The sequence below is a fragment of the Myxocyprinus asiaticus genome, chromosome 30, assembly GCF_019703515.2.
Source record: "Myxocyprinus asiaticus isolate MX2 ecotype Aquarium Trade chromosome 30, UBuf_Myxa_2, whole genome shotgun sequence".
NCBI classification, from domain to species: domain Eukaryota; kingdom Metazoa; phylum Chordata; class Actinopteri; order Cypriniformes; family Catostomidae; genus Myxocyprinus; species Myxocyprinus asiaticus.
Window position 1 is genome coordinate 17,203,501 of NC_059373.1, and position 18,104 is coordinate 17,221,604.

General features: G+C 35.6%; 1 protein-coding gene across 2 annotated transcripts in view; it reads left to right on the plus strand.

The window, feature by feature from the left end:
• csmd3b (CUB and Sushi multiple domains 3b) overlaps window positions 1-18,104 on the plus strand; it is a 715,228-nt gene that overhangs the window by 262,142 nt on the left and 434,982 nt on the right. For both annotated transcript variants that reach the window (XM_051664389.1, XM_051664390.1), the window contains exon 4: window positions 14,599-14,793. In XM_051664389.1, coding sequence (XP_051520349.1) covers window positions 14,599-14,793 — 195 coding nt within the window. The remainder of the gene's footprint in view (window positions 1-14,598; window positions 14,794-18,104) is intronic.

The following is an 18,104-nucleotide window of genomic DNA, read 5'->3' on the forward strand; positions in this document are numbered from 1 at the left end:
TTGTCCTTGAAAACACTGTCTACATGACTGCTTGTCTGGGAAAAACTGTTTCACACATAGTTGTGCTTATGTTCTGTCACTTCCAAGTAAACTAATAAAATAATTTTAACTGAAACCAATATTTCAAGTCAAGGTTTTTATAATTTGTAGTCAAGTAATAAGTGGGATAATGTACAAATCAGCTGGTCATTTTGGCAAAATAAACCCCAGTGTATGTATGTATATTAATAGACTTATTTCTTTATTATTTGATTTGTACTTACTATGCAAACATTTTCACTGGCCCCACCACCAAAAAAAAAAATATAAATAAATAAATTAAACTTTAAAACAATGTATTTTATATATGAACAAAATATGTATATATTTACTTCTTTCATTATACTGTATGTACATTTAAAATGTTTTTAGTTTTCAATAATAGCTGGAAATTGTACAGCTGCAATGTAAATCTATGACACTTCTAAATTCATGAACACAATTTTGTTTGAAAACGATGACATGCTATTCAAAACATTACTTATTTATTTATAATTTTCATCCCATTCAAACTGATACCTCCGTAGTTGACACAAGTCGATCTCACAATTTTTACTAATGCCTGATATGTCGGTATCAGCGTATATTTTACCGATATGCGCAGATATGAAAACTTTTTTTCAGAACATATAAAGCAGAAAACAAGGCTTAAGAATTTGTGTCATAACATAGTTTGTCCAGCAGAGCACGCTCCGACTCCATTGTTTACAGTGCTGACTCTGAACTGACGGTGGCTCTACAGACGGGGTGGAGTTAAGCGGTGCGGAGTTGAGCGGTGTCTTCGCGGTAAGTTGCTAACTAGTTTGTGAAATACATACTGGAAAATTGTAAACAATGACCCCATCATTTTCCCTTTTCAATATAACTAATATAACGTTAACCCTGTCCCTGACAACCATGTCACTCATGTCTGTTTGCTGTTAGCCAGCTATAGTTTGTCAGTGCAGTAAGTAATGTAGCATATTGAAAGGTAAGCATCAGAGCATCTTTTTGCAGCTCATCAGACAACGGTGCGGTGGTGGATTGTGTCTGTTGAGTGTTGATTTCACGCTACGCTGTTACCTAGTTGGTGAGACGCAATGCTGGTCCATCTTTTACTCTCCGTGACAATGAGCTTAAAGCTAACTAGCTTACCACGTAGCTACTATCATTGCTTGTCAGCTGAGTATAAATGCTTCTTGTTTTACAACCTGCCAATAATTGACTGGCAGTATTAATATAGTCAGCATTTGACTGATACTAAACAGTAATACTGATATTTATTTAGCTATTTATTTTATTTGTATTCTTTATTTTGCCACACTGATGTAAAGACACATACAGCCACTGACACTGTCTGATGTACACAAGCAATCAGCCTTTCATTTCTGCCTGCACATGCATAACCTTTGACATGCCACATTGTCTATGGCTTCTCTTATCAAAACAACCCTGATGTACAGCAGCATTGCAGTTAGAGAGTAAAGAGAGGCACATTTTCTCTAAATTAAGTCAAACTGAAAACGTTACTAACCTCGAAGACTACCAGGATGATCAGCTGGGGCATCTGAGAATATAGTGTGATTTTCTTGTTTTTTTTTTTTTTAAGTATTAGTTGTAGGTAGTGATATGAATCATGTTGTTGTGCTCACCTCCAAAGTACAAATGCAATATCAGAGGCCCCCATATTTTTGGTCAGGCTATAAGTGTCCCCCTCATTTCTTTCTTTATTTTCAAGTTGCTGCATCATCTGTCTCAAAAATAAAGTATGATTGAAGGTGTGCCTGACAGGACTCTTTTTCACATTTCATGCCTTACCTTTCATTTTTCCCTCCCCCCTTTGTATGCCTGGTATGGAGCTACACCTGCCTGTAATTCTTCATCTGAGGACAAATGTGGAAAAAAAAAAAAAAAATAATAATGTCACAGGGTAATGCAGCCCACAATTTACCAGCAGAATCAGGCCCACAACCTCTTCATCTCAGCTAACCAGCTGTGTGAAGACTGAGAATTCATGTCCAGCATGAGACAAATAAATCCTCCCATTCTGATAATGTAGTCATGATTGTGATAATAAAACAAGAATATCTCCATTATACCTCTTCCAGAACTGGATGGGGTACCCAAAGTGCTCATTGCTGCTTGCTGGCAGATGGAAATGAGTTTAAGGATCTTATTATTCCCAGGGGAGTGTAAGTGGATCAGCGCCTCCGTTCTCTGCCCCCAAAAGGGAAATAATTTATAAGCAAGAAAGCGTTGAGACAAAGTCACAACACATTGTAATAAAGTCCCCCCATTGGCACAAAGCTCAGGCAGTATTAAAACTAAACTGGGATGCTAATGTATGGGCAGCAGTGGGAGGTCGTCTGAGGTCAGTATACCTCTGGAAGGCTCCTAGTTATTTTGTCTTCAGAGTCTTCTCCTCCTGAGGGTTGAGATGTTTTTTTTTTTCTTTTTTTTTGTTTTACGTGGTGTCTTCATGTTGAAGTAGAGTCGTCTTGGACCGTGCCACACAAAGGGCTGGGGGATATCGTCAAGTTCTCTGCTGAAACCGCCATGTGCTGATGGGAAAAGACAGCTGTTTGTGAAAATTGCCATCTCAATTTGTTTATGCAAAAGTAGTTCTTTAGAGGACACATGGGTAATTATATAAAATGATTAGAGATGTAATATCAGATTTGCTTGTTTTTATCCCTCCAGTGACATGCTTGTATACAGCACATTTTTTTTTATTATTATGACTGTGGTCTCTATGTGCAATAATCATCGTCTGGTTTGCATGCATTCCCCCTGAATGTGTCATATTGCTTTTTTTAAGGAAAAGTGAGTTTTTTTTATATATTTTTTTTTTTCTTAACCCCAACTATAAGTAAGCCATTTGTAGGCTGATTTCCCTGAAAGTGTAAACACTCTGGCAAATCAAATTGTTTCCTTTTTTTTTTTTTTTTTAAGTATCCCAAGGAGCGCAACATAATGTAGCAACATTGGCTTAACCAATGGTGTGAGTTTGGGGTAGAACTATCTGCTTTTCTGGCTAATAGCGCTGCATTCCTTTCAAAGTCAGATGTGAGATGATAAAGGGATTCCAGGGATCCCAAGATGATGCAAAAGCAAATAAAAACCTTCAATATGTGTTGGCTTAGCATGTATTCAATTGTCAACAGAGGATATGTTTACATGCACCCTCATAATGCGATTACAATGCGATTAAGGCAATACTGTGATTAAACTGTTGCTCATGTAAAATACTACGATTATGATATTGCGATTATGCTAATAATCAGAGTAATCATAATCGCAATAAGATATGTGGAGTACTCCAATTTTAATCACTTTATAATGGCATGTTAATGCTTTATTTGCATTTCTTCCACACTGACCAAAGTGTACCTGCACCAGTGCTGCAAAAACATCATGAAACAGCAGTGGCGGGCCGTGCATTTAAAGTCTACGCCTCCAGTGTCATTCATGACTTACCTTTCACAATGAATAAGACACCCTATGTCTTTGGGCATCATACATTATGTTGCAGCTATCTAGTAATACCAACTGACATTTTAAAAACACGTCCACCCATGAAAGCCAGAACTTGAAACAACACTTAATGCTCAAGCAGGCCTAATTTTAACTGCAGCATGACTGTTTGTGAAATGAACGTCTCCCGAACAGACATTCAAAAATCATAATTTTTCATATGAATCTACCAAGGAGGTCTATAATACCTGGGAAAATCTAATAATATTTGCGATTTAAATGTTGCTTCCAATACATTTCGCTTCGTCAGGGTACACGGTTATGCTGCGTTCCATTCAAGTTGGATCTGAGATATTCCTACTTGATATCTCTGACCATAAATGCATTCCATTCCCCGCTCCCGTTAGCTTAGGGTTTGACTCTCATTAGAGATGTCTCCTAGCAACCCAAATGATAAACAATGCTGCAGCACTAGCATTTGTGCTTCAGGTGTACGATTATCAAAAGAGATGATGTTTTATACACCTGTTTCTGCAGACGTTTGTTAAACAAGCTTTAATATTGTGTAATGTGGAAACTAACTCATTTATTGATATTACTTAATAAAGTGAATGTTTATCACTTACTGTGTATATCTCCCTGAGTGTCGACATGTTTGTGTGACATCATGCCCCTGCATCTCGGCGAAATCGGAGCTAAGAATTTCTGCATGTGCCTACAAGTTGTAATTCTGAATTCAAGATGCATTCCATTGCACTTTTCCTAGTAGGAAGTTGTAAAATCCGACTTTCTGAGTTGAATGGAACGCAGCACTACTTTTCAAAACTTGATCCGACACTGAATGCTCAAGCAGCCTAATTTACACGTCAAAAACTCCTGATGTTGCTGTAACAATGCAAAAAGCACTTACCAATTTGCTTGAAGTGAAAAGCAGTCCTCCTTTCCTGTTTAATAAATGAAGCAATCACAGGTCATGCAGAAAATCTTGTGTTTTAAAATCCATAAGGATCTCTTTCTCAGTGGTGTGGCAGTGACTGCTGACTCATCAGACAGCTTGATCTTACGCTTTTCACTCTTGAATTAAATACATCACTTAAAGCATGATTGCGTCACTCAAGGTCAGCTAGAAGGCCTCGACCGGGACACATCCTAAAGATCACACCCACCAAGAACAAATAAATCAATCTGATTGGCTGATGAATCTGACGATCTGACTATAGTTGCTCATTCATTTACACTGTTGAGGGATTCTGAAGAAATTCTGAAGGCCTGAGGGGGTGGAGCTCAAACTCGCGCTGCTTCGGCGAATGAGCTTGGCTTCGGCGAATGAGCTTGGCTTCGGGCATGCAATTTTTGTAACAGTAGTCACACTTTGCTTGTAAGCATCAAGAAATAAATTCTGACTGGAAGAACATTTCATTTTTCTCTATTTGTTTGTAGATTAATTAAGAGTGGAACACAGTTAAACATACATAGGCAAAAAGGTGATTGAGAATGAAAGGATGAAAAATAGTTATTTATTTGCAATGTTAGGCCAGCAGAGAAGGCTTTGCTGGCCCTGAGAAATCGCCACTGTAAAACAGAAGCTGCACTTACCTCTCGGCTTCTTGCACAGTTTTCCAGACGTCTTGCTCCTCAACTGCAGATTCTACAGCCCCATGGCAAAAGAAAACATATTTCTCCATGTTGTAAATGTCCATGTGCAGTCTGAATTGAATATTGGTGAGATAAAAAGACTGTATATGGCTAAAAATAGCAAGTACGTCTTTCTAATGGGTTTGTCCTCGTGGGCAGAACACAACAGCATCCAGCACATGAATTCTGATTCACAAACAAGTGACTCTTATGAACCGATTCTTTTTAGTGAATCAAAATAGACAGAGCAAACAATGTTGTCCGATAAACAGAAAACTCTAATGAATCGATTCATTTTAGTTAATCAAAAACAGACGGCACATTTAGTGTAGTCGAAAATGACTCTTATGAACCAGTTTTTTTAAATAAATTGTTCAATATGACTCTCAAACTGACTGACTAATTTTCCCATGCCAAGTATTTATACATTTTTATGACTATGTTTTTTGTAATAAAAATGTATTTATTAAAAAAGCATTAAAACATCACATTTTTCAGCTTATAATCAGAGTACTGGCAAATAGCATGTAAACGGTATTGAAGAGGTATGCCCAAATCATGTAAACATCTTAATCTAATTATTCCTTATACTCTGATTATTGCAATAATCAAAGTATTGGTGTACATGTAAACTTAGCCACTGACAACATCTAGCTAAATGATAAACGATGCTGCAATGCTAGCATGTTATTTGTTTCAGGTGTATGAAAGAGAGTATTATTAACCGTGTTTTGAACGTCTGTCTCTGCCAATGTTTGCTAAACAAGTTTTATTATCACATCATAAAGGAACTTTGACTCATTGACTACGTTTACATGCACCCTCATAATGCAATTATAATGTGATTAAGGCAATACTGCGATTAAACTGTAGCTCATGTAAACAGAATACTGCAATTATTTTATTGTGATTATGCTAATAATCAGAGTAATGATACAGTATATCACAGTAAGATGGGGCAGTGCTGGCTCAGCGGTTAAGGCTCTGGGTTACTGATCAGAAGGTCAGGGGTTCAAGCCCCCAGCACTGCTAAGATGCCACTGTTGGGCCCTTGAGCAAGGCCCTTGACCCTATCTGCTCCAGGAGTGCTGTATCATGGCTGATCCTGCACTCTGACCCCAGCTTAGCTGGGATATGTGGAAAAAAAAAAAGAATTTCACTGTATATGTGCAAATGTGATAAATAAATACAATTACATTAAGATATGTGGAGTACTCCTATTTTAATCACTTTATACAGGCATGTAAACGCTTTAGTCACATTTCCTTCACTCTGACCAAAGTGCATCTGTGCCAGTGCTGCAGACAGATGATGTTACATTCAAGCGCTGGTTCGTAAACATTGCGAAACAGAAGAAGCTGCATTAACTTATTTCTCAGGCTCACACGAAACAGCATTTTCTTTCCAAATTTTCCAGCAGTGGTGCTCCCTGCTGCAGAATCTAAAGGCCCACTGCAAAAGACAACATAATGTCCATTTGCAGTCTAAATTGAAAGTCTGAATTTGTGCCTCTATCGAGTTCGTCCTCGATGGCGGAACACAACAACATCCAGCACGTGTATTCTGATTCATAAACAAACTACTCTTATGGACTGGTTCTTTTTAGTGAGTCAAAACAGACAGAGCAACAAGTGTAGTCCAACAAACAAATCACTATTATGAACCAGTTCTTTTTAGTGAATCAAAACAGACAGCACATCCAGCGTAGTCAAAAATGACCCTTGTGAACTGGTTCTTTTAATCAATCGTTCAAAAAAGACTTGCAAACTGACTGACTAATTTTCCTTATGCCAAGCTGTAGTTAAAGATACAGTTTTGCAACAAGTTGTTGTAATACATATAAAAATATTAATTGATAGGCTATATTTTTCATTCATTTTTTTAATTCCTAAAATAAAAACCCATTAAAAACCACATATCTCAGGGAATAATCAGAATAATAGTGAGTAGCATGTAAATGGGATTGAAGTGGTTTGCCCAAATCATGTAAACATCTTAATCTAATTATTGCTTATACTTGGATTATAATCAGAGTATTGGTATACATGTAAACAATGGCTACGTTTACATGTACATCAATACTCTGATTATTGCAATAGTCAGAGTACTGCATAAGGAATAATCAGATTCAGATGTTTACATGATTTGGGCAAACCCCTTTGATCCCGTTTACAATATACCTGCCATTACTCTGATTATTCGCTGAGAAATATGGTTTAATATTTTTTATTTTTTTACTTTGAATATAATTCATGAGCCATATGGACTACTTTAATGGTGCTTTTATGCTTATTTTATGTCATATTGGAGCTTAATGACCATAACACACTAAAAATACACAATACCAGAGTACTGAAAAACACTCTTTATAATTGCACTAATGACCAAGAGATCATCACTTTAATGTGGACTTTAATGTGCAAAATAAGCAATGTTTTTTTTTTTTTTTTTTTTATGTGAGTGTTTCTGTTACCAGATTTTAATTTGAATGGTTTCTGTTCAAATTTCCAGTCAATGTTTTCGCCGTTCTTTTTTTCTTTCAGCTGGAAACCAAAAATATAATTTTATGCCATTTTTGGCCAAATTTTTCACTGGCCAAAATGTCAGTGCATCCCCAAATGCACCAATAGATCTGAAAACCTGTTTGAATACAGTCATTATTTTGTTTGTTGCTGCTGGTGGCTTAGAAATGGCACACTTTACCTTTAACTAGAAAAAAAAGGAAAGAGTAACTGTTGTGGAAATGCTATTTCATTTATACTCTAAATTCCCCTAGCTTTTATTATGCCCAATTTATCAAGAAACATTGTGCTATTTTTAAAGACAAAAGAGAATCAGTCACTTTTTAATAATGCTTTGCCATCCACCCACGTAGATGCTAAAGGTTTTTGCTTTCCTTTTGGGACCAAATTTCATCTTAACCAGAAACACTTGAAAGTACATCCAGCTTTTACAATGCAGTCGATAAACCACATATTAGCTGGTACTAAAGATGGAACACTGAGGGCAGGAAATGCTCTGTCACCCAAGAGTCCAAGCTGCAAGGTCCAGGCCCAATGCTACATGTCTGTGGCAGCAGGACTGTGATGAATGGCCAGCCCAAATGGAGGTTTGCTGATAAGAGAGCAAGATAATTCTACATCTTTAAAGCCATCTCCCAAACTACCGTCTTTTTCAACCCTGAAGTTAACTCTTGAAGCTCTGTTTAATATATCAGTGAAAGTACACAGCTCATAACATCCAGATAGTGAGGGGTGCTTCACTGATGGCTGCATCTCTATCAATTATTTTAGAGTAAACTTATAAATTAATCCTAATATGCTTGAAGTACAGAGCAGAATGTTGGATTTTTCAAGACAACACACTGTTCTACACTTTGAGCTAATTATTATTATTATTATTTTATTTTTTATTTTTTATTTTTTTTTTAAATCCCTAAATCATGACCAAAATTTCTGATTGTAGCTCCTCCTAGAGCTTTCAAGCTAAATCCACCAAACTTGGCACAGACCCCCAGGCTGTTCTGACTCGGGTTGCTTTGACTTTTGTAATTTATTTAGTCCGGTTAATAAATCTAACTGATTATTATGGTCATTCACCCAATGGATGATCAAATCTCTGTAAAATCCCATATCCATCCATTCATCCATCCATACTCACTCCCTTTCATCCTTCCCAACTAAGTAACTAACCTACCAAGTTATTTACTTACCAACTGTTGCACCTGCTATCTCTCCAGAACGCCGCCAGAGGTCTCCATCTCCGGAATTCTAGCTTTCCCTTCACAAACTACATTTCCCATATTCCCCACTCTGACTGATTACTCACTCACCTGTTTTATATGATCCCAGACTATTTAAATTCTCTGTTTCACTGCATTCATTGTGAAGTCTTGTTCTGCCTAGTCTGCAGTTCTGAGCATTATTACCGTTCCTGTTCTTCCTGTGTTTTTGACTCCTGCCTGCTTGTGAGGTTTTGTACCTTTTGCCTGTTTATTGGATTACCCCTCTGTCTCTCGGATTTACTTGGTTTGCATTTCTTGGACTGTCTCCTGTGTACTGGACCCTTGCCTGTTTTGTTGTTTATCCTTTTATTTTGCTACATTGTTGTACTGTTCATACGTTTATTAAACTGCACATGGATCTTAAAACAACTGCCCCGGAGTCTTTGCTACACCAACTAACTAACCTACCAACTTATTTACTTACAGGCTTCAAGGCTTATTAAACTTTTTTAAACAGACTTTGTCAAGCCAACATCAAAGTTTGTCTTGACAAACTTTAGTTATCTGGTTATTTGTACAATTAAATCAATATCCTATCCTTTTTATCATTGTCTTACTACATACAGTATATTGCAATGTGTGCATTGCCAGAGGATGACTGGCTTTGTTTTGTTTTGTCTACTGTCAAGGTTGGGAGAGTTACTTTTGAAATGTTTTCCACTACAGATTACAGAATACCTGCTGTAAAATGTAATTTGTAACGTATTCCGTTAGATTACTCAAGGTCAGTAACGTATTCTAAATACTTTGGATTACTTCTTCAGCACTAGTAGATTTTTCACTTGTTTTGATTATAAAAACTCTGCCAGTACAGTAAGACAAAATACACATGTTAAAAATACATTCTCTGAAAAACCTAAATATCTTATGCAGTGTTGTTTCTAAAACAAGATAAATCTAACTGATCTTGTTTTAAGGATTTTTAGATATTTTTACAGGACAACAATACAAAAATTATCAAGAATATGATTTTTGCCCTAATATCAAAGGTCTTACTAGAAAAAAAAACTCATACTTTTTTCGGTAAAGCTGCTTTGAAACATTATTGTGAAAAATGCTATACAATTATAATTGACTTAAAAGAAACATGAGGTAAGACATATTCAAACTGAAGGATACATGAAACTTAGCCTTAATTTGTTTTAAAACCTTAGAACATTTACCAAGAACACTCGTCAGTTTCCCAATTCATCTATGTTTCAGAGATTTAAAGGTATTTTAATCTATGAGTTGGTTTTCTTGCACTATTAATAAAATATTAAACTAAGTTCACAAAAGTACTTTTGCCATCACAGTCACTGAGATCTCAGAATAGTTTAAATTATAGTTCAAGCAAACTTGCCAGAAAACTACTGCCACAGACAATAAATTGCTCTTTCTGTGCAATGTATGGCTTTGGCAGGGTTTCTCAAAATTTGTGTACCCCGTTAAATTTGACAACCAGACATTTGGAGCGAGAAGCATCCGAAATTATGTAATTAATGAAATTTCTGTTCACTGCATCTTAACCAGGATGTTTCTTAATAAAAGGGAATAGAAGGAACTAATACAGGCACTGCATTATCTTTTTAAAAAAAGATTAAAGAACTGTGGTCTTGGCACTTTCTCATTATAAGCCTTTTTAAGTGCATCTTACCCATTGAAAGCCTGAGAACTTGCTGTTCTTTTGATGAATATTGTTTTGTACAGATTGCCTCAAAAATACTTTCTGAATATGTGACCTGGTGTTATCACAATTAGTCCTAGAGCTCCACAAGAACTACTCTGCTCTATGCTGCATCCTCAGAGGAGAAATCTAAGTGATCCTGACACTGAATCCAACAGTGTCAGCAGTTTGAAGGGCAGTGGTGATCTTTTACAGAAACTCTTTAAGAGGGCTGAGGAGGGGTTGGTGATGGGCCAGTGAAGGGCATTAACAAGCTTAGATGTTATCCCCCTGTCACTGTAGCTCACACTGCTCCTGAGAGGAGAGCTCAGACCCCTGGAGAAGGCCAGACTGTCCCTCGGGTGTGTCTCGTGTGTCACATGGTCTTATCAGTGAGATTATTGGAAGATTTATAACCTTTCCTAAATCATACTGAAAGGCAGTAAGAAGGCTCAGACTAAAAGTCTTTATGCAAATATGAAGCATTTCTCTTAATGCCACATAGAAGATACCATACTGTTAGAAAAAAAAACAAAAAAAAAAATAAAAAAAATAAAAAATAAATAAAAAATACTTTGAGGACTGTGCTATGGTCTTCATTGTTATGTTGTTTTTAAATATGTTAATATATTGTGTTTGTTGTTATTATTTGGTTTGCTTGTTTTGTTTAGGTACATCTTTGTTTTTTTTATGTGCCTATGTCTTGAAAAATTCTATGAGCACTATATAAAGTAAACATTATTATTTATATCTCTCAAAATACAAGACATGGCCTGTCATGTGATCTCAACATGGTAGCCACCTTGAGGGGGTGAACAATTCCATTAAATTGAACTGTGTAATAGCAAAAAAAAAAAAAGAATTCACACAATTTCAGTACAATTTTATGGAATGTTCTTATAAAACTGAAATGCGTAAATCTTGTGTATAGAAAAAAAAAAAGAAAAAAAAGTTTTATAGGCAACTGATATGACTGTCCTCATCACATGTGAGGGTTGTCAGCAATGAGCCAGGAGAGAGAGAGAGAGAGAGAGAGAGAGAGAGAGAGAGAGAGAGAGAGAGAGAGAGAGAGAGAGAGAGAGAGAGAGAGAGAGAGAGAGAGAGAGAGAGAGAGAAGTTAGTGAATCCAAATGTAGCATTTAATGTAGAAGAATATACAAATACATCTAACACAAGGCTTGAAGAACAAAGGAACTACTAGCATGAATGCTACTATGGACGAGACTAGACAACTAATAGGTGAACATGAAGTGTATAAATAAAGGTACATATGATGGTTAACACAAAACAGCTTAAGATAGCGATGAGAGAATACAGGTGAGGATGATAACGGTGCATCTTGGGAAATGTAGTGAAGGTGATTTCAAAATAAGAGTCTCTTGAAGATGGGGGAAATACAGAATAGTTCGTGACAAGTGTAGGCTACATTAAATCTATTTATTTGTGTGTAAAATTTAGATTTTTGATTTGTTTATTTAGTGTAAATTAATTTATTTATTTATTCTTTGTATTATGGTACCCTGACATTAATTAAAAAAAAAAAAGAATATATATATATATATATATATATATATATATATATATATATATATATATATATATATATATATAAAAGTCACATTTGTGTGATAGGTTTCAAATGCAGCTGCTGGGACAGTGACAGTAAATTTGTCATCTTTCTTTCTTCCGACTGCCATGATCCCTCTCTCTATTGTTTTCCTGTTTCGGAAAGTCATGAAAATGTACTAGTGATTTATATTTATTTATTTATTTATTTTTTGCAGTTGGAGTAAATAGGGTGTGTGCTGTGGTCATTGCCGCTGAAGTTTACCCCACTATAATTTTCCAAACCCAAAAATGTGAAAAGTGTTCATTAACCACATTGTATACAGCCTGCTACTTTTATAAAGTGACCAATACATAGACATTTAAAACAATTAAAGACTGTGACATGGACAGTTGGCCATTTTTTGTTGTCTTTTCCGTTGATGCATAGGATCTCTCATTTTCGGTTAATTGATATTCCTGTCGCCATCAATGGCAAACTCGAGTGATCCATCACCACTCTAAATGGCAAAATTGACAGCCCTCAAGGGCTTTTAATGCCTGTTCTGCCGACACAAGATTATCACATTTATGCTTTTTTTTTATTTAATCCCTCCAATGCAACGCATTTTCATATCCAATGTGGTTGTGACGATTGGATGCTTGTTCCCGACACTCATTTCCTAAATGTGGATCTGGCTTCTGCAGATTATAATCAACATGATGAGAGCACAGAGAGATGTTCTTATTCTCCTGTGCATCTTATTGTGTAATTTACACATCAATCATCACCCTCGAGATCTTTAAACTACCCATCCATAACATCCTGAGATAAGGGGCCACAGTCTTTACAAGGGAGGGGCATGTTCGGTGATAGGATAGTTTCCGTTTTTTTTGTGTGTTTTTTTTTTTTTTAATTCTGCCTGTTTCTCTGCCTCTGTGTGAGATTAATTAGGGATATTAAATAAAGGGAGTTTCCAAGTGAATAAATGGGGACATGGATATGACTATGGACCTTTTCAGCTGCCGGAATGTGTATGTATGTGTCTGTGATCATGTCATGTTTTGCTCTAGAAGCCCAGTCTATCAAAAGCTATCTCTAAGCACATTTTCATAATTTCCAACATAAAAAAAAAAAATAATTAAAATAAAAAAAATAGACATCTTAAATGTTAGTTTAAAGATGTAATAGCATTTTGTTTTGTTTTTTTAATGGTTTTCTTTTCAGTCTCTGCCATTAAGAAATAATGCTAGCCATATTATGGGTTATAGTTTACCTGTTCGAACTTCGAAGCTCCAGACCACATTATAAGAAAGAATATTATAAAAAAATCCATAACTTGCTGAGCAATTGTAATTACTTAATAATAAATACATACTCATTGAGAAAAATAGAAGCCTCATGGAGAGCGGCTAAATGGCATATGACAGCATAACATATTGTGCAATAGGACAATGCTTTGTAAAAGATTATTGATAGTACTTGCTCAGTAAAAAGGATAGAATATGGTTGAGGGGACTAAATAAACAAGAACTAGACGTTAACTAGCATTTCAACGTAGTTGCTTTGGCTAAGGGCCCTTATGCTGTTGTTTCATATAGCTGTTCCTTAAAAAATATTTTTCTAGGTGGAGTGAATTCAAAGAGGGTTGCAGTTTAAATTCAAAAGTCGCCATGTTGCTACAAATTTTTACTGTTTCAGTTACTGACAAGCACCCCTTAGGTTTGGGGTTGGGATTTAGGAGCAATAAAACACACATTCCTCTTCACTGTATTACATCAATGTCAACTGAAAACAACTCACGTTTGTCACCCCTGTGTGGAGAGCTCACACATGCCTTTACGTTCAAAAATACTTCTTGCTTCGGCCACTGGGGGCAGTAGTTAGAATTTAAGTAAGCACAGATTGATATTAGCTAAAGAATTTACGACCTCCAGTACAGTCGCCGAATTCACAGTAACCAACTGGTTATGTTTTTTTTTAAGGGAAAATCCCCTACAACAGGATTCACCTCTATATGTGTTTAACAATTCCTAAATTTTCAGAGCACTAAACTGAGGTAGACAACCAAAACGTCTTCTCTAATCTGATCTTCAAATGCTCCCTTACTCCCCATCTAGGGTCCCCCCAATGAATCTTGGCCATTTCAACCACTGAGCCCAACAGTATTCAAAATAATTAATGTGACATATGCTGAGTTGGAAAATTTATTATTATTGATTATTATAGCATATTACTTGTTTTGATGTTTTGCTGCGATATATTCAGATCATGTTGCCTTCTTTTAGAAAAACACAACAGGCTTTTCTTTAAAGTTTAAATGTTTGGTTACTAAATGTCTCTTTTTGATGGTTTCACATTTTCGGAAGCCAATAATTAATTGCACAAAATGCTTGATGGCTGGCAAAAACACAATTCTTATGTATCAGCCTGTATGACATCTTTAATTCCTTTTTCATGAATCCAGTGCTAAAAGCGAACCGTTTTCTCTCTTAGAATTGCAGAGCAGTTCCTGTGGGAACCCTGGTGTCCCGCCCAAAGGCATCTTGTATGGGACACGTTTCAATTTGGGAGACAAGATCCGCTACAGTTGTGTAACCGGCTACGTGTTAGACGGCCATCCACAGCTCACCTGTGTTACCAGTGCAGGCAATGCGGCTGTTTGGGACTTCCCAGTGCCCATCTGCAGAGGTAAGCACCAGTCAGATAGCTCTACATGTGACATGCAAATGTGTGTGTGTTTGTGTGCCTCTGCATGAGTCTCTTTGATGTTTTCATGTGTCCTAGTGTCCTTGTGTCTCTTTGCTTGGTGTTTGAGTGTATGTGTGTATGTTTGTGTGTGTAAATGTGCGTGCATGGGTGAATATATGAAAGAATGGCTATAGTTGCCTGTATGTAATGAGTTGTTTTGATTAGCAAGGCACAACAGATAGAGATCCCTTGGACAGCCTTTTATTTTAAAAGTCCTTGAACATTTGAACATGTTTGCTCTTGTTCTTCTCAGCTCTTTATTTTCTATCCTCATATCTTTTCTTCTATTATTTAACTTAAAACAGCATAAGGGTTTGACTCTTTCAATCAGGTTTTCACTCTCGTTTATGAGCTCACCGTGACATGTTGCCATACCTGCCAATAGGAGAAAAAAATTATGGAATTATTGAAGGAATAGTTCACATCAAAAAATTAAAATTCTGTCATAATTTACTCAGCCTTATGTTGTTAACCTCAGTCACCATTCTCTTTCATTTTATGGAACAAAGATGCAATGAAAGTGAAGCTAACATTCTGTCTAAAGTTTTGTATTCTTCAAAAGAAAGAAAGTTATATTTTTTGGATGAAATATCCATTTAATTTATTGAACTATTTAGTTTGATGGGAAACAGCACAGATCATCATATATTGTCCAGTCTCTATAGGAAACATAATTCTCATTTTTTGTGGTTTAAACCAATTCCACATTTGTGTCAACACGAGTTCAGGAGAAAGGCAAATTGTAGGTATCCCAGATGTACTGATAGTAAATGTTGTAATGATAAATTATATACGTATATTGGGTATGTGCCCAAAGCCGAATACCATACTCAGACAGGCACTAATAATAACTTCAATACGAATGACTAATTCATCCGAATAATTTGACTGATTAACCAAGAAGCACGAAGCAAGAAGGATAAAGCAACATTTTAAATAAACATCCAAAATTACAATGATTTTATGAGTCCGTGAAGCCAATATTACTAAATTGTAAACCTTATGAATGTAAATGGGCATGGTGTGATTTCAAATCGGATGGCCTCCGTTTGCAGTCTTCATTTATTTCGCGCATCTGGAGCTTGTCGAGAGTAACATTAACTGAGATACTACATCATAAACATTTTCACGTCTTTAAATGTCTATTTTAATGTATCACACGATTCACACATAATGATTCCCATGTATTCATTTATAAATCAACCTGAGTGCTATGTTAAATTCTTGACCTGAAGTGATGATTTCACAGTGGAGCACGTCTGCCCGTCTCTTAAAGTTGACCACATTTATATCCACATCATCGATTAAGGTAATTATTTGGTTAAGATGTTATTCTCAAAAAAAGTTTAAATGCCCCTTAAAGGTTAAACTGCTCCATAGAGTGAACAATACATCCATTCAGAATATTCCATCTCGAAGAAACTGAAACATACTCGTTTTTTTTTTTTTTTTTTAATGTACTAAATTTGTGTCTTGAGCTCTGGAAAGACACTATATAAATGTAAAATTATTATTATTATTATTATTATTATTATTATTATTGCTATTATTATTATTATCCCGCTATTCTTTTCTGGAAAAACTAGAGAGGACATTTATTCTACTGCATTTTGCTAATTCCACACATGTAATGTAACCAAATAATGATGTCCTACACATTATGTTAAAATATGTGTACATAAATCAGCCTCAGGTATATAGTAAAAATTCCTGATAGATAGACCTACAGGACTTTCGCTGTTTGTAGGCTATATTGATTTATTTTCATTTATTTTAATGTTTGTATTTGTATTTATACAATAGTTTGTATTTATTTGCAAAATATGTGCTTGACACTTCACAATTGCTTGACACCTCATGCATCCAGTATAGTGTTGTTATACATGAACAGACATAAACAAAAATTCTATTTTGGCAGATATTAATGCCAGAAATACGAGGAGAAACTACAGTTAACAACATATTCCACAGTTAATGTAGCCTAAATATTCAGCTTCATCTGGTAAGAAAAAAATAATAAAACAATATTTTAATTAAATAATAATACCATAACAATAATTATATTAAGAAGAAGATGATGAAGAAATTATTATGATTATAATTATTATTAATAGGTATATACAATGCATATTTTATTTATAGAAACTATAAATGTAATAGAGTAACATTTAAAAATGGGATTTTCATTTAGATTTGATGCACTTCTGGTTTAAGCCCCTCCCACACTCGGTTCTATCCGAAAACAGATACAGATACAGATAATTTTGCAATATGAAGAGATACAGATACAGATAATTGCTTCACTGCACAACCCTAATGTATATTATATAAATTATGAGCAGATGGAAGAACAGAGGAGGGGAACTTTGTGTTTATGTAAAAACAAACACTTCAGTCATTATGAAAAAGTCACTTTAATAGAACATTTAATTGTCTTTGATTTGATTCGCTCAAGTAACTTAAATTAAAGGGTCCGAATGTCGTTCTTCATATTTAAACTATGCATAATGTTGCAGTTCCTTTCAGTTACCAGCCAAAAGGCCACTAAATCCATTATTTTACTTGCCAAAGTAAAATTTTGTATGTGTTAATTTGCATCCTGGCATTTATACAGAAAAAGGTGCAGTTACACAAACTTCATAATGCACAGAGGTAGCATAAATGCACTTATGTGGGAAACACAATTGCGGGAAACAATGTTTTGCACACTCGAACGCTTATTGTTGATTCTAAAGTACAGCTGACGAAAAATGTGTACTGATTGTCATAACAACAGCAAAATTTAAGAAGCAGGGTAGACTCAGTAGACTGATTATATTAGTCTTAACATCACCATTCTACCCCCAATTATAAAAATTATATAAAAAAATATATTACTTTTAATTACACAAATTGTGGTCCCAAACTCCTCCTATGTTCATCATTTATTTTCCTACACTCCTGTTTCTTGCTGTAGTGATGACGCGGGTGTTTTTTGTTATAAATATATCAAGATTTATTGTCCCATGTTCAGACCAATTATAATGTGCATTTGCCATGACCATTCTCAAATAAGAATCTCTCCAAAGACAGCCTGTGCCGGTTTCTGCTCCAGCATGTTTAATAGAAGGGGAGGGGGGTGGGGGACAGCGTCTGGATCATGCTTGCTTTGGTTGGACACAAATTGCAAAGCCAACTGTGCTTGAATAGCAAATAGCCTGAGGTACTTAAATGTGGAGCTTCAACCTGGCTCAGAAAGCAGTGGAGCATAG